This window comes from Chiroxiphia lanceolata, chromosome 6 (assembly GCF_009829145.1).
Source record: "Chiroxiphia lanceolata isolate bChiLan1 chromosome 6, bChiLan1.pri, whole genome shotgun sequence".
Classification (NCBI taxonomy): domain Eukaryota; kingdom Metazoa; phylum Chordata; class Aves; order Passeriformes; family Pipridae; genus Chiroxiphia; species Chiroxiphia lanceolata.
The window spans coordinates 15467339-15484442 of record NC_045642.1 but is presented as its reverse complement, the minus strand read 5'-3'; the positions used below and the strand labels follow the sequence as shown (position 1 = coordinate 15484442).

General features: G+C 42.7%; 1 protein-coding gene across 3 annotated transcripts in view; it reads right to left on the bottom strand.

Moving 5' to 3' along the window:
* The window catches only part of OSBPL5 (oxysterol binding protein like 5), a 177471-nt gene extending 171456 nt beyond the window's left edge, over positions 1–6015 (bottom strand). For 2 of the 3 annotated variants that reach the window (XM_032690052.1, XM_032690053.1), the window contains exon 1: positions 5907–6014. In XM_032690052.1, coding sequence (XP_032545943.1) covers positions 5907–5921 — 15 coding nt within the window. In that variant the 5' untranslated portion in view covers positions 5922–6014. Of the gene's footprint in view, positions 1–5906 lie in introns of all 3 variants that reach the window. The other variant, XM_032690058.1, reaches the window with a different exon arrangement.
* Between the last annotated feature and the right edge of the window lie 11089 nt (positions 6016–17104).

Genomic DNA, 17104 nt, shown 5'->3' with positions numbered 1-17104 from the left:
AGATGTAAAAGAAAAATTGAAAGTTGCTAGAAAACAAAATTGCGTATCCTAAACCCACCTATTAAAGACAGACTGTAAGTGTTAATTAAGCCACCTTGCCTATAGTTAGATTGCATCACACCATTTTACCCCTGGCAAGCATGAATGACAGCTCTATACTTTGGAATTTTATGAGGCAAAACCAGAGCAAGGAAAATAGCTCTGCTGGGCTCTGTAAGTGTATGCAAATAACCACAGAAGCAAATGATCATTAATAAAGCCTGGATAGAAAGACATTTCTCAGATTAGTCAGTGTTCATTCCCTTTTACTTTTCAGAAATCTAACCATCTTTTATCAAAACTTCACACAGACAAGACTTTTCCTGGGACCACGTAAATGCCAGATATTGATGCAATAACTGGAAGCCAGTGCAACTTAACTGCAGTATGAAGCAGAGACTAACTGCTGAGACACAGCCACGTGAATTACCTGCAACTCAGAGCTTGTGTTGGTGCAAGTTGCTGCAGTGGGTATCTAAATATATCACAGACTTGACTCAGTCAAGCGTGTTACCTTTGTTTCACGTAGAAGTCACTGCCCACATAGGGTCTTCATAGCATTTCTGTGGCACTCTGTTGGAAAGTGTGCTGCCCACATATTGGAGCCAACATGTGACATAAACCTGAACACAAACCACTCGTGTTTCCATGTATCATATCTTTGTCCTTTCACCTAGCCAGAGCCTTGCACGATAAAAGGGGGGTAAGAAGTTGACTTAATATTTCATTTTTTTTATATTAAACTGTGATGTCCACCATGTTAAACAAAGACAAGAGGAATGAGGTTTGGTTTGCAGGCCAAGCAGGAATGTTTAATATAAAAACCTAATTTGCTGTGATAGAATGCTTGAGGAAATTCCTGTTTCCTGTGTCATGGATTCTGGAAAATAATTAAGTCACAAAATCATAGAATATCCTGAGTTGGAAGGGGCCCACAAAAATTGTTGAGTCCAACCCCTGACTCTGCACAGGGGAAGTGCTCACTGTTCTTATGCTGAGACAAATGCACTGTCCATCCATGCTTAATTTCAAGTGTAATCACTTATATTACAAAGGTTGAGGCATTTACCTATTACTGTCTGACAATCTTATCATTTTAGCAAGTCACTTCCAAATTTTACTCCTCTCAGATAACCTTTCAGCAAGTTCATGATCAGCAATTATTTGTGGCCAAAGTTAGGCACTTTCTACTTGTATTAAATAAAGACATTTCTACTAATTTCAGGAAGATGGACTAGAAAAACATTTCAAAGGTGATTATAGGAATCAACTTATAAGCCCCTAAACCACTTTTAATGTTAGAAAGTCAGAGGCTTTAAAGCTGCTTTTGATAACTTTAAACATTTTACCCTAATCTTGAGCTACAGCAATTTACAAGAACCTGAGGAGATGACAGATCATTCCACACAGTAAGAAACAGCCTGTCAGACATAGTTTTTGTTAGCTGCCATCTCCTCTAAGAACAGAGGTAGTGACCAGCATGTATTCCATGTGGCAAATTACGTATTACATAAAACCTGTACTGGTCATCAGGATATATGAAACATTGCAGAACTCTCTAAAGGAAAACCAAAATAGTAAGTATATAATCCCTTTGTAGTCTAGCCTGAAAATTACAGGCCTGTAACATCACAAAGAGCATTTTTCTCAAAAAAACCTTCCTAAAAAACCAAGAGAAATCAGGTATGTTGGGGAAACATTTTATATACTAGCACCAGAGTATTGGCTGAAAGTTCACGTCACTCCTTGTTTTCACAGTGTCTTATATTTGAGTTCCATGAAACAGTAAATTAATTGATTACAAAAACTTGAAATGTTCCCCCCCCCCCCCCGTTCAGTTACGTGTGTGGTGAACAATTTTTGGAACTTTCTGCCTTGTTCTAGCCCTCCCTGTGAGAGCCTATTTTAGCCTAGATTCCCACAGATTGCCACATTTTATTGGTTTCTTCTTCAAAGGAGCAATGCCCATCTGGACACACTTAGCCAGCCACATTTCCTCATGCATACAAAATGATGCATGGTACAGAAATGCACCATCTGCCTTGGCGTTTAAGCTATCATATTGTACCCATCATTTGCAAAAGGTTAAGGGGACACAAATCTTTGCTTATATGTGGTAATGGGTGACTGTGCAGTTTTGCCATTTGCTGCTGCCAGAGCAGAAGCTGAAACTATTCTGGGGGTGCTGACAGTGTTGCAGCAGTGATGGGGGGCCACAAGTTGCTGTCTTACTGATGAAACTTTCCCAAAGCAAGACCAATAAGCTTTCCCCCTCTCCTTCTTCCCGCTTTCTTCCTGTATCTCCTTGACCTTGGAAGGATCACAGGAAAACTGTGAGAGGGGAAACCTCTTGTGTTTGTGGAAATAGAAGTGTACATACACACATGCTTTGTAAACATTTAAGTTTACATTAAAGGTATGAGCTGTGCATAATCATTGTCCTTTCCTGGTAGGAACACCCCAGAAAGGTCCCAAACACTGACTGCCCACCTAGATCAAAGTGGCTGCAAGAGCTACACTGTGAGGGAGGGCATGAGCTGCTCTGAAGAGATCCTATCACCCATTCATCTGCTGTGAATGTGGGTGCAGAAAACAGGAGACTAGTTGTCACCTAGCTCCTGTTTTCTCCCAGACTGCAATGCTCTGCAGATAATAATGAGCAAACTTCAGCAAGCTTTGCTTTCCAAGATGGTATTTCCATGGAGATATTCCTGAATGCCTCCAGCTGGTGTCCTGGCTACGGATTTCAGTTTTGTTTCTAAAAGGTACGATAAATACCATGACTAAAAGCAAATAGGTTGCCTTTATTCCAAGGTGTATGTGTGTGTGAGGTTGGTGGGTTTTTTTGTGATGCGTATTTCTCACACACAAAGAAATTCTAAGTTTGCTTTGCTTTACTTTCTAAATAAAGCCCCTCTATCTGGTTAGTTTTTTCTGTCCCTGCATGCCAGGCATCCTGGAATCTCAATTGTGCACCATGGAAAAACCATTCTCACATATTCTGTGAAAGAATGAAATTTGCTGGTGGAGAAAAACCCTTCCGGTTCTTTGATTTGGAACATGAAGAAGCTGCTGGCTCTGCTTCTGAGGTGGGTGCACCATGCACCAAGCCTTCAGACTAGAAAACTGAGCTACCTAAGGTACCTTCTCCTGGTAGTGTCCATTTTCTTGCTCAAGAGAAAATTCTGCTCAGAAAGGCCAGATCAAATGTTACGTTCTGTATTCCCAGAAAGTAAGTGCCTTACTGTTGCTGAAGCTGTAGAGCATGTGATCAAAGGATGCCATATGGGCCATTTATTAACAATGAAAAATGAATGCACCATTTGTCAGGTTGTAATTAAAATGGAAGAACAATTCCAGTTTTCATTCCCATTGTTGATCTGGCTATCGATATCCTACAGTATAAACAGTTTCTTGCCTTATTACTGGTAGCAGGAATCCACAGCACATCAGGTTTATATATGAATATTGATAGTAAATATTTCATATTATGGCTCAGTAATATGCTGATATATATGTAAGCACATTGCCTACCAGCTTCCTACTATTATACATGTTAATGGGATTATGTTTATATACATATACAGAAATACAAATTCAGAGGCAAACTAGCCAACAAACCCAACAAAGATAAAAATAAAGTCACTGCAGTTTACGTGTCATTCTGAATTCCAAGTGTTTTAAAATATTCCCGTAATTTGCAAGTCCACGTTCTAAATGAACACACTGTAAAAGCATTGCACAAAAGCTATTTTAAACTGTCAAAATACAAATCAGTGTATTTCCACTTTCTTCACTTAGATCTTAGCTGAAAACTGAAACATTTCCAGATAAATGCTTTTTTAAAAGTCAGGGAATCATAGTTTTCTCTTGGATCCATTTCTACAGAATTGCCAAATATAATCATTAAAAAAGATCACAAGCTTTGTGATATTTTTAGTTGCCTGCTTTTTCCACTTGTCTCCATTCCCCCCTCATCTTTCATTTAATGGTAGTGACTGTGATTTCTAGAAGGGATCTTTCAAATCCAATGAGTATGAATGTCAGCTTCCCATGGCTCCCTTAGAAGCCTCAGACAGCAAGAATAGGAACAGGAACAGTGTAGAAACACAGGAACAAGCAAAAAAATATAGTTTAGACTATTTACAGAGCCAACAGAACAAATGTTTAGAAGACACAGCATCAAAGTTAGTCAATGCTACCCAACACAATTGCACCAAAGTCATATTAAACCATATTTTATGCATAATTTCTCATTGATATAAGGTCCTACTTAACTTTTGTAACCATGGGTGATAACAGAGCCACACAACTTCATGTACTGCCATTCCATTTGAAGTGGGAGCCAGTTCAATAAATTATTTCCTTCTGCAGCTGAAATACAGCTGGAATTGCACCAAGGCCTCGCCTCTCCCCCACTTGAACATAATGGGGAGACTCTTCCTTACAGCTACAGCTGCAAGTCAGTGTTCATGTCTCTCCTCCACCTGCAAAACTTGGCCCTCCTACACCATCCTCTTCCCAGAGTTCTCAAAACATAACTTCAACACTGCTTGGAAAGGCAGCTGTGGTGCAGGTGATTTTAAGAGGCTACAGCCAGCACCATACCATCTACTTCTGTCTCCTTAAGGAACATCAAAGGCCAACCTAGTACTGCAAAGCTATTTCAGCCAAGGCAAATCATGAAGCTGCTCAGGTTCCCCATTGGCCCTCAGGAAGAAGAATGCAAAAAAGCATTACTGCCATCAACACAGTTGTGCTACACACAGCCCAAGAGTATGGAAAGTTCTAGCTCAGGAAATCTTTGAGGACTGTTTATAGCTTTACTCAGCTTTAATTTAATACTTTGTCTTAGACCTGGGGAAGTTATTTTGTCCCTGCACTATGTTTAGCAGGGATCTGTTTGCAGAAAACAGTCACCCCACTTCCTGCACCATCTCTTCTAACAAAAAGAATGATGAAACATTAGAGAGAGGTATTTTGAACACATGCAGTGATAAAAGGTTGTCTCCCAAAGCTATTAAAAAGACACAATTTTCAAACTCCACTCTGAGTATTAGGGGTTCTGCAGGTTGTTAGAGTAAAACAGAATATTTAGTATCATTTCTGAAGCAGCAGGTATGGTGTGCTTTCAAGATTAGCTGCATCTTTGTATATTATAGGACTGCTGCAGTCTAAAAAGCTGCATTCCTTCATTCTGCTCCAGTGCTGCTGGTCAATCATCAATTCCTTAGGTAGCAATAGTTTTGGAGGCTCATCAGAAATGTTCATCTGGAGAGCTGTTTGCAATTGATGTAGATGCAATGCAGTATCCTGCCACTTTGAGCTCCACACACTTTGGGGGCTACATTAAAAACATTCCCTTCCTTAGCTCTGCCCTATTTTTGCTCTGTTGCAAGGCACAACTTGCAAAACGATCCATAGCATCAAACTTCACAGAAGTTACCCTTAAAAAACAGAAAGGGCAAGATTAATCAGCAATTTTTAGAAGACTTGAGCAAATATTAGCAAGCAGCTCTGGTATTTTGAGTTTCCACTAGCAAAATAATAAAACTGAAGAAAACATTTTAATATCAACATCTTGCAGCTGCATCTTGTTCTCTCATGCCAAAAAGCTTAAATCAATGTGTTGCAGCACAGGAAATAACCAGAGTAGGACACAAATACAATGTTTCAACTTAGATCATTGCAACAGTTAATCGAGCATTTTGTGACTGCAAGCAATTTACCAAGTACATTTTCACATAATTAAGCAGCAAACGAGACACAGTCCACAGGAGCTGCACATTTAATTGTGTCAGCAATTATATTATAAAGCACTTCACGCATATACATGTGGGTATACGGACCTATCGTTATATACTTACCGTGCAGCAAGGCATGGGTGTTACGTTGGTCTCAAAACAATTGCTTTACAGCCCCAGGCAGAGCAACCTTCCTCTCACTCTCATCTCGGGCAAGTCAGTGTTTCTGGAAGGTGGCCAGACAAGATCAGATTCATCAGCCAATAAAATTGTCTAAAGCTGCCGTTCCACAGGAGACCGTTCCTCCGGTTGCAGGCTCAGGAGCAGCCAATAAAGGAGAAAATCAGCATCAGAGTGCAGGCGAGCATTTTGTCCCATACCAAGGGTCTGCTCTCCCAAAATCTGGCTTCCCCCTCCCTGTGCTGCTGTATGCAGTCATCCTGCGTGAAAAACAACTCACACTTGGCTTGCCTGGCTAACATGGGTGCACAGCTAATTCTGATCAATGACAAGGGTAAAGAAATGAGTCAAGCAGGTGCTTCGTGCTGGGAAGCAATACAGCAACATCCAGAGCCGTGGATTCACACAGCTAAGGGGGATACCACACCAGACCTAGCTTTTTATGGGGCAGTGGAAATTACTGCTCACAGAATGTAGCATTCACCTGAAGACAGAGGTGTTGTCCATGGTGGGCAGTGTGGACGCTGTGAAAACTTTACCCCTATTTTATCTTCCAGAGCTGACCTGCTGCAGTGGCTGCGGGAAGTCATCCTGTCCTCAGACCCACGTGTTTGTCCTGAACTTCACTGTCATTTGTAGGAGCCCTTGATTTCACCCTGCCAGTCCTACGGCAGCAGCAAAATATCCCAGCATGCAACAAGACTTCACAAAATTGGCAGTTGGAGCTGGCTGACATCAGGTTTGCCTTTTCAAGGAAAACCAAAAGAAGTCAGTCTTACTATGTGTTAGCTAACCAACAGTTAGCTAACCAAAGCCTAAAGATGACAAGGCATTTGTTGTAGTTATGCATGTTAGGAAGTCGTGAAAGGCCTTTAGAGGTCTTCACCTGTAAATTAACACTCTGAGGAAGACCAGGCCCTACGTGTCATCAGTTTGAAAACATGTATTTTGGCAGCAGATGACCCATTTTGCCACAAAATCTAAATAAAGAAATAGCACAGGCGTTCTCTGCACATTGTTTTACTCCCTTGCGGTAATTTACCTCCCCTACCTTCTCTGAGGTAACTTCTAGTTTTGCACAAAAGGTGCTTCATCTGCAAAGCTGACTTGTCACCCAATCTGAGGCCAGCCAAGGCCAAAGCCCACGTTTCCAGCAACATTTCTTTCAGTCTCCTGACACAAATGAAGAGCAAATCCCATCCAATCTTCACCAGTAACATTACATAACCTCACCTACGTGTATTAGAGGACAAAGTTGTCTGTAGTTGAGACAACCCCTTGAAAGGCTAAGACTTTGCAAAAAACTACACTGCACCTTGAAGTGGGAGTAGATTCTTAATGACAAAGGAAATGGTAAGGAAAAAAAGATTAGAATATGAAGATTAGAAATTAGAATAGATTAGATATTAGAAGAGGGTCATCAAGATTGTCATTAACAATAACCACTTTTCACTTTCATGTGCCACTGCCTTTAATCTCCTGGTTCAATGTGGATATATTTTCACTTATTTATGTGAGACCTCTGCTCTCTTTTCATGCTGATACTACAGCTCTTCGGAGGACCACAAGCCAGAGATGGTACCCCCAAGAGCTCTGAAAGCTGTGTTACACAGGAGGAGCTAGAAAAGAGGCTCCTCAAGAGCCACAGTAGCTAAAATCAGGCAGCACAGAGGCACAGCCTAACAACTTAGCAGCCTGGACTTTGCACTCTGATCTTGAAAAGCAACATGTGCAAGCACTTATGATCTGGATTTTCCTTTGATGTAAATTAGCATAGACCCATGCTAATTCACATAGGCTTTTCTTCCAGCTGGGGATCTTTTGCTATCTTTGGAAAACGCAGGGTTCCATTTGAAGGAATGGTATTCCCCTTTCAATGGCAGTTCTGGGCAGGGAAAAAATGCCAGTCTGAGGGCAATTACATGCTGAGGGTTCCCTCAGATAGGGTCTTGTCAAGTAGTAGCTTAAGAAACAGTGTCTTGGTTGCAGAGGCAGCCAAGCTGAACATATACTTACTAGAAGCAACCGTCTTAAGGAAACTAAGGGAAACATGGCAGCAAGTGAGGAGCCCCCACACCTTTGGGAGTAGGAGAGCACAAAGCCAGCAGCAGGTCAGGGCCCACACCAGTGGCATACAATAGAGGGAGATGCCAAGCAAGTTACCAGAGCAGCCTGCCACCAGGAACTTCTCAATTTTCATACAGCTGAAAACAAAAATCTCTCAGATAAGCAGCTCTGCTGGTATCCCATCCCATTGGCAAGCATTGGGTTGATTTAGTCTGCAAGTTGTGCACGTTGTGCTAGAAACCTGTGTTTTCTCTTTCAGTGTGTTTGGAGTGAGGTCAAACTGCACAGAGAGATGCTGGTGCAGGGTTTGGTTTATCATTCATCATAAGCTTTAGGCTCAGGATTTAAATGCAGTAACAGAGTGTTTTCTAAGCTGCTTTCTACCCACCTATTTGAGGTGGGTTTGGCTCTAATTAATTTGGAACAGGGCAGGGAGTTCAGATATTTTCCTTTTCTCTCTCTCACATCCCTGTGTCCCACTTTAGTTTTAAAGTGGTAAGGCCCATCTAGATTAAGGCACTCAGAGGGAAAAGGGAGACAAAGAAAAGAAATCTAGCTGAATTAGAGATGGCTGACAGGGCATATCATCATCACAATCCCGTGCTCAAAGCTTTTCAGTATCTCTAAACAAGAGTGGCCATGCAAATCAGTGGGTCATTGCAACAGCTGAAGGGGTAAAACCCTACCAGACAAAAAAACCCAGCTCACCAAGGACTTTCCATAGCTTTCTTGTGCTTTGCCTGTCCATAGCCCATTTTTATTCTCTTGAGCACATTTATCCTTAGGATGGCTTTGTGAAGTAGGGTGTTCTGTCTAGGAAAGCTACCTCACCTCCTTACTACTAGGATAGCCCAGCAGCATGCAGGAAGCCTGTGACACTTCAAGGAGCTGAAGCATATCTTTGCAGTTATGCAGCTAATCCTGTTAAAACTGCATTGGGCTTCTCTGTAACACAAGATCAAAAGCTGCTTCCCCCTTCTCCATCTCTTCCAGCACCTGGATATGCAGTTGCATCTGTGTGTCCTCAGTGAGGGGGTTATGCAGTCTTAACTGTCTGTATTATCGGCTCAGTATTTGCATGCTTTTTAACATTTATATTTTTAATAAATAGATGACCTCAGTGTTTAAAGAGAACATATGGATTTTTGGGAGAAAGCTATTTTATATTCAACTCTTCACACTTACTTTGCACACAAATGACAGGGAGATGGTGTGACTTTCCATAGATTTACCCTTTCTAGCAAGGAATGGTGAAAGTCCATGTATAAGAAAAAATAGTAAAACAATCAGAAGAACTCAGACTGGTTTTTCATCCACCTCAAGTCTAAGCAGTCCCTGCTTGAGGGTTCTGTTCTGTGAACTCCAGAAGCATGGAGAAATCCAAGTGAAATAAACACCAGAAAGCAGGCATCAGTCCTAGAGAAGAAATAAAGCAGGCTGCAGAGAGTAACAGATTATTTCCCTGTGTACTGTCTACACTTGTGAGAAGTGAGATATCTTCTCTCCGAGCAGGCAGGTCAGCAGGCACAGCATCCAGTGGCCCTTGCTTTAAGGCAGAAGGCTGCTTTGGAGTGAGCAGAACACGGAAGGAGAGACAAGATCAAAGACCTGGTGTTTCAGTGCTCAGCTCCATATTGCTTCACACAGTCCTTTTCCATATACAGCCTGTGATGAGCAAAAGCTCTGACAAAGCTATGGTTTCTGTGTGTCAGAGTAGCTGTACCAGCTACCTGTAATAAACATCTTCTGTGTATGGTGTCCTGTGACACCGTAATCACCAGTAAGTGATTCACAGTGGGGGAAAGAAACAAGTCGTATTGTTCAGAACTCACTTTGATTCAGATGAAGCAACTCTGCAAGTCTAATAATGCAGCTTTTGGCCTTTAGTGTTATTTATGGGAAAAGTAAATTTGAACAGACTTGCCAGGTTTGTTTAAAGAAAGGAAGGGACTGGGTTTTTATTTACACCCACCTCCCCCCCTCCTTAAATCAGTTTGACACTGCAGTATAGAGTCAGTGCCCTCTGATTGGCAGCCTCATTACCATCTGTAACAAATGTAACATCTTATAAATAATTTATGTTGTAACAGCAAAGACAGTTTGGAAGGAAGAAAACATTTAGGGAATCTGGGATCAGAAAAGGCTAGAGTGAGTCAACATGGGCCTCACTGTTTCCATGGAATTAAGAGCATTACCCTACCCACCTTAGCTGCAGTCAAATTGCAGCCCAAACGACCAGGAGGGAAATATTGCATTAGATTATCAGCAAGGAAAGCACTAAGCAGGGAGGGAGATCTCCCAGGCAGAGAGCATGCTGGACTGGGACCTAGCAGGAACCAAACTTATTTTCCATCTCAGTTGCTGATTTCTCTCCCACTTTAGGCAGACCCCTAACTGTGAGGGGGAGGAAATTTGTATAAATAAATGAAAAATTTTAGCAAACAGCTGTTCTAGTGTAAATACCTTGTCATATCCCATTTTATGCTTGTTGAAAAAAACTTTACTCATGCTTCCTCTGCTGCACTTGGACTAATTTATCATGCATTATGTATGTTCCTCTGTCTCAGAGTTTAATTATTCATTAATCCCTCTGCCCTCACCGTCTTTCCCCTTCCACTTGCACAAGGACTAACCAGTATGATTCATCAACTCAAGCCCTCCATCACCATCAGCTCTCAAGGGTGTGAACCTACAACCTGGCCCAGCTCTGGACACTGCTGGCTTCTACCAGAGAAACCCAAATCCTGCATGTTTACTGACTCGTTTGGTTCAGACCTTGGGAAGAGGTAGGAGCACTATGTCAGAGCCAGTGGCTGATGCACAGAACTGTCATCTCCCCTCTGGGCTCCCTAACAACCCTCCTGCCCCTTGAGCAGGTGCTGTGGGCAGCCCATCGTACCCCCAAAAAGTCTGGTGTGGCCACCAGAAATCCTGATGTAAGGTTTGAAAACAAACTCACCTCAGCCCCCCCCAGTGGTACAGAACCCCAAGGACCAGCATCCCCTCCCACCTGCCCAGGACGATGCCAGTCTCAGAGGGAACCCTCGCCTGGGATGGGACTTGCTGTTTCTCTCAGCACCATTTCCACTTTGATTCTGTTTGGAAGAAAATGTCTGAAGAAGGCAGACCTACCTGCAGGGTGCCACAAGGGCTGGGTACCTGGTTACACAGGGGCCGTGCCAGTCCTGTCCCCAGCAATGCAGGAAGTGGAGTACACTGGATGTGGTGGCCAGGTCAGATGAGGAGCCTGGGCCCAATGGTGGAGGGAGTGCAAGGAGAAGATCCGTGCCAGGTGCTGGCAGCAGTGAGGAGGTTGCTGTGAGGAGAGGGCCCAAGGGCTGCCCTGTGATGGACCCAGACCATTCCCCATCGGTCCCACCACAGGGCACTGCCCAGCCTATCACAGAAGCTGGTGCTGCCTCTGAGAAAGGGCAAGGGAAGGCACAATACACACCAGCAGTGAGAAGTGAGGGACACTGAGAAGAACAGCCCTGCTGGCAGCCAGGGGGTCAGGAGAGGAGAGGCAGTGTGAGGAACATGCATAACCCCATGGAATAAGGTATTACATACAGAACAGTATACAGTACAGTATACATACAGTAGCTTTTTCTGAGAGCCAGGATCTTAAAAGCTGTTTTCAACTGCCAGTGCCAATGGGAATCTTGGTTTAACTCATGTGTGTTCTCCACAGGATCATGCACGGGAGCTATGAAGCCATGTACACTTGATGCCAGCCCTGGTCCTTCCAAGTTCCCCAGCAGGCAAGTCCAGCCAAACTAGGGAAAAGTATGAAATTATTACTGGTTTCTGCAATTCAAGTACCAGATACCCTTGCTTGCATTTTATTCCAGCCCCCATTTCCAAGCAGCAACATATAGATTTGTGTTAGAAAAACCCCAAAGCATCTTTCTCCTCTTTTTAGTGACAGTGATGTCCTGCAGTGTAGAAGTGGTATAAATCTGTTGTCACCACTGCTGTCCTTGCCCAGCGCCCTCACCTGCATTGCACTGCAACTTCAGTTAGCACAGAATGTCTCAGTCAGCATCACCGGCAAATGCATCAAGTGTAATGTGCTTTTTTTAACTTTTAAGGCTTCCCTTTCAGCTTGTATAACATTACTCAGCTGATCTCTTCATTTCCTACATGCAAAAATCGAGCTCTTTGTTCTCAAACCACACAGCTTTCATCTGCTGCCAAGGGGAATCCATCTGGGTGCCCTGACTTCCTCCTTTTGAAATGAGTCCTCCCCACACCCATTAGCAAACAGGAGGCCTGTGGCCACATTCAGGATGCCTGCTTGGTTTTGGTTTACCAGAGCACCAGGGCAGATTAGAGAGAGCAGGCACACTCAGGCTGCTCACAGACCCTTTCCTTGCAATTAAAAGTCAGCTTCCAGGGCGAGGGTATTTGCCCAGGTGTAGCATTGTGCTTTCCATTTGCTTTCTGCCTTTGCTGTGAAGTTACTTAGGAGAAGTTGGCATTTCATTTAACTGAAAGAGTTATTTTGGGCTTTTCCATCCATTACAGCCCTATTGAATCTCTTGTTTCCTGTGCTGTGGCTCTGCTTGGCCCAAAGGGCCCTGGGCTGCTTCTGAGGACTGGCCCCCAACAGGGAAATAGAGCCTTTGCAAGGCTGGCAAGGCACCACTCCACTGCAACTTCTTGGGCTGGTCCCTCAGCTGCTTTTGCATAGCAAAAACCAGACCAAAAAAAGCCAGACGTGTTCTAGGACAAGTGATGTACCCCAAATATTTCTTCCCCCACCCACAGTCTTCAGCGCCAGCAAGTCCCCCTTGCCTGGCCACCCTCACACCTGCTGCCTGTGGCTCTGTGTAGCTGCAACCCCCACCTTATGTTTCAGTTTCATTGTTGAGGTTATTTCTTGCTGTAATTACTCAATTCATTCCCCCATATGTGAATACTAAGCCATCCTGAGACTGTCACTTCAAAGGACTTTTGTCAGATTTGTCACTAATAATTAAACCATCTCCACCCAAGCAGACTGCGCTTTTGATCGAGGATATGCAGTTTGCTCCTGACTGTGGGCCAAGGAAAGCCATAATTTGATCACAGCGCTGGCAGATGTCCTAGTGAGCAGGGAAAGCTCACTTTGTTATGCTTAGCAGCTCCTGCCTTTCAATCATGGGAAATCATAATTTGACTATTAGCATGTATGAATTTTCCTTACACATCAGCAAAGTTAAAAGGCCACTGCCAGCTCAGAGCATGATGCCTTCTCTACGGAGGCTGATGAGAGACTCCACACTAATCTCTCCCTGCTCTTTGCCTAGTGGTTTCTGGTATAGTTATATGTTATGGAGATGTTATATTTTTTTGCAATGGAATTATTTAACTATGCAGAAAATATTATTTTTTTTTTCCTTTCTTTGTTGTGTGAAAGAAGAAGCACCACAGCTTCACTTCTGCAAATATTTGCAGTGTACATCTGCAACCGAACACAGGTTTTCCCCACCACAGCCCCTCGGCATAGCAAGAGTGCCTTCTGCTCCCCCAGCCTTGGGAAAGCAATTCACCCCCACAATGCAGCTGCTAGCAAAGACGTCATTCATTTTGCCAATCCTTTTCATGGCATTTCATAGATGATTGTTTGTCTTTGTTAATGATACCAACATTGAATCGCCCACAAAGCCCTCTGATTTTATTCCTACTCCACCCATTTTTCTGAGAGAAACTACTTCTGAGCAGTTTACAAAACTACTTTCAAATGTCTCCTGAAAATTTCGTATTTAAGTAGTCCAAAAAATGGTAGACAATCACAAATGCTGCTTATTAGGGTGACCATGGTCATCACTCTGCTGCCTTGTGCCTCACACACCTGCTGGTTGAGTTCATCTCCTGCTTCTGGCCACAGCACTGATTGCAAACTCTAATCAGGAGATGGTCCTTCTCTCCTCAGCAACTCTGTCCTCAGCCCAGAAAGCAGCCACCTGAGTCCACCAAAGCCATCCTGATTTTTCTAAAATAAACTAAAGAGCAAAGTCCTTGAAAGTTGAAATGTTCTCTGAGTGAAAGCCCAATCCCAGGAAAAGTAGCAGCGTTGTGTTCTGTCCAAGTGCTAAGAGAGCAGTCTCTGCAGACTGTGGTGCTGCTGGTTGTGTTTTCACATAGATTCTGGCTCTACCTTGTAAAAGCACTTACAACATATTGATCACTTCATGTAATAAATTGCAACTACAATAATGTTTCATCTGGAACCAATCGACCATAGTTTGTACTTCCACTAACTTCTAATATCATTTAAAGCAAGTGACTTTGAGAGAGCTGTAAGGCTCTGGTTTGGTAATAACATTTTGCCTTCCTAGGACTCACTTGTAAAATTTCATTGCAATGGAATAACATTGCTAGAGGGGGAAAAAAATTTAAAAAAAATTAGAAAAAAAGATATGTAACTTCCGCTGAAATAGAAAGTGGATACCCAAATACATGTGATGGACGGATCAGTGCAATGCTCTTCAGGAGAGAGCATCTACTTTCCACAGCTCCTTATTCTAAGGCCCTAACTCACATCTATTAATCAGGTAGGAGAATACCATGGAAAAAAATGCATGCCTTGAAATAGGTCAACACATACAATACTGAAATCTACATACAGTAGAGCTATTTGGGTTAGGGTAATATGTCTTCAGTTCTACATAACTCAGAATATCATCTACAGAAAGTTTAAAGGGATATTACTGATTGACATCAATTATATATTCAGATTCCATATTCTCTGTGCCACCCTTTTCTAACTGCTTAATACTGCTCAAAAAAACCCTCTAAGCTTGGTTTGCAAAGGCCCTGTGCAAGCTGTTTGGTTTGGGTATGCTTACATTCCCTCTCTTGTCTGACTTGCAAGAATAGGTGAGCAGAGATAAAGTCATGTTCCACACGTGACAGGGATCAGTGCTTTCTTTGGATTTCTCAGTATTTCAGTCCCCTGGACTACAGAACACATTTCAGGAAACAAAAATAGAATATACTTGTAAATCCTGATCAAAACAGCCTGGTTCATCTTTACTTTAAATTGCTTTAAAAAATGTCCAAATGGGAGAAAATTCCCAGGAAAGATTTTTTTTTATTTCATGTGGAACTGTTCAAACCTCTGTTTAGGGGCATTTCTTAAAGGAAGCACTTCCTAAACCCCTAAAAAACTAATTTTTAAAATACCCACTTTCTAAACCCCTAAAAATCTCATTTTCAAAATATCAAGCGGAAACATCAAGTGTCTTAACAGAAATAACATGACTGGTACTAATGTGTTGCCAGCGAGCTTGACACATGGAAATATTGATTGCAGCAAATACTATGAAATCTATTTGCTGGCATCTCAGTCACATTATAAAGATCATCATGCAGAGAAAAATCCAATTCAATAGCTTTAGACCTGGGTTATAACTAAATCACAATGATTTTAAAGGTTTGATTGATTCTTATTGTTCAGAAATTTTTCTCAGTATTTTGGTAACTGGCTTCCAGAGCTCAGCTTGCTTTCAGCTCGTGTCAACCTGGCCTGGCACCATCAGCACTGGGAGCATCACTCGGACCAGGAGGCAGCAGCTGAGAGCTGTTCAGCCCAGCCAAACCCTTCTCAGAGCTGATTGTCCACAGGATGGGTTCTGATACACAAGCATGGGAAGTTCTGATGAGAAGTGTTATTTCTAGTTTTGATTTATTCCTTGCTCAAAGGCTGAAGGGTTTATAAGCAGCAGGGCAGTTGCAGACACATTTTCCAGTAGATTTAGAGCTCTCACACCCCCATCTCTGCTACTGCCTTCTTGTAAAAAATGCATCTATCACTAGAGCTTTGCATTGAAATCTCGCTGTATTTCAAGTAGGAGATGGAAGAAACCAAAGTAACCCAGCAGATGTTGCCAGATGCTTTAAAAGCTGCATTTAAAACATCCCTAAGGACCTGTGCAGAAAAAGGCAGGGAAAAATCAGTTACACATGCACACATAAACAGATCCATTGACTGAAAGAGACTTTTAACTGTTACTCATATTGAGCAGTATGAGCAAGAGCACATCACTGTTTGCTGTCTTTATTGATGTATCTGCACTGTGTTCAGCAATCCTATAAATCCATTATTGCTGGGAACAGCTGTGGAGCAGACCAATAGGCTGGGAAATGAGCACACAGCTGGGAAAGCTGAACAACTAGCACCAGGCTGGCCCCAGCCAGAGCCCTTACACCTTGGTCTACATTCATCATCAGAAAATGCCTAGGTATCAACAGACTGAAGTGTAAGAGCACTTCCCAAGGAAGCAAATGATTATTTGGTGTTACCAGCTATTGCTAAGCTTAAGACTCTGAAAAAAAAAGTCATCTGATCAGGTGTACAACACTCTACATATCCCTGTGGAGGAGGGAGCCATCCATCCATAGGCACAGTGGCCCAGACTTGACGACTGACGTAGGCGAGGGCTGGAGGGAGCATTAGGCAGGACTGGAGGAGAGAGGCTTTGCACCTACAGTGTAGGGAGAAGGAAGGGGAAACAGCACTTAGGGTGGAGGGAGATGATCAGAACCTGAGAAGGAAGTGAGAAAGGAGCAGCCTGGCAGGGAAAGCTTTCCCTGGAAAGAACAGTGGTATCATGTGCCATCTGGAGGTTTAAAACAGAAATGAACAGGATGTATTTTCTTTCTGGAGTGACAGCAATCACCTTTTAGGCAGATACATACCTTAATCAGAACCGACATTAGATCAGTCTTTATCACAAAGTCTGTTTTCCTTCTGATAGCATATTCCCAACTCTAAAAACACCACATCAAAAAACTGTCAGATAAAAAAATTAAAACAAGTCCAGAAATCTCTTCTAGAGGATACATGTCTTCCTGTCCATCCTGCCCTGTAGTGAAACAAGGGCAGAGACATGGCAGTGTCTAAAGAGAGCTCTGACCCCAGTACACTGAGCACACAGCTCTCGTGTCTCTAGCAAACTTCTTGTCAGCACCATTAATGTCCATGAGACATTAGCATTACACTTGGAACATTGTTCCAAGGAATCTGTTTTTTTTTTATGCTTACTTGGAAAGCTGGAGGTAAAATGCAAATTAAAATAACTCACTTG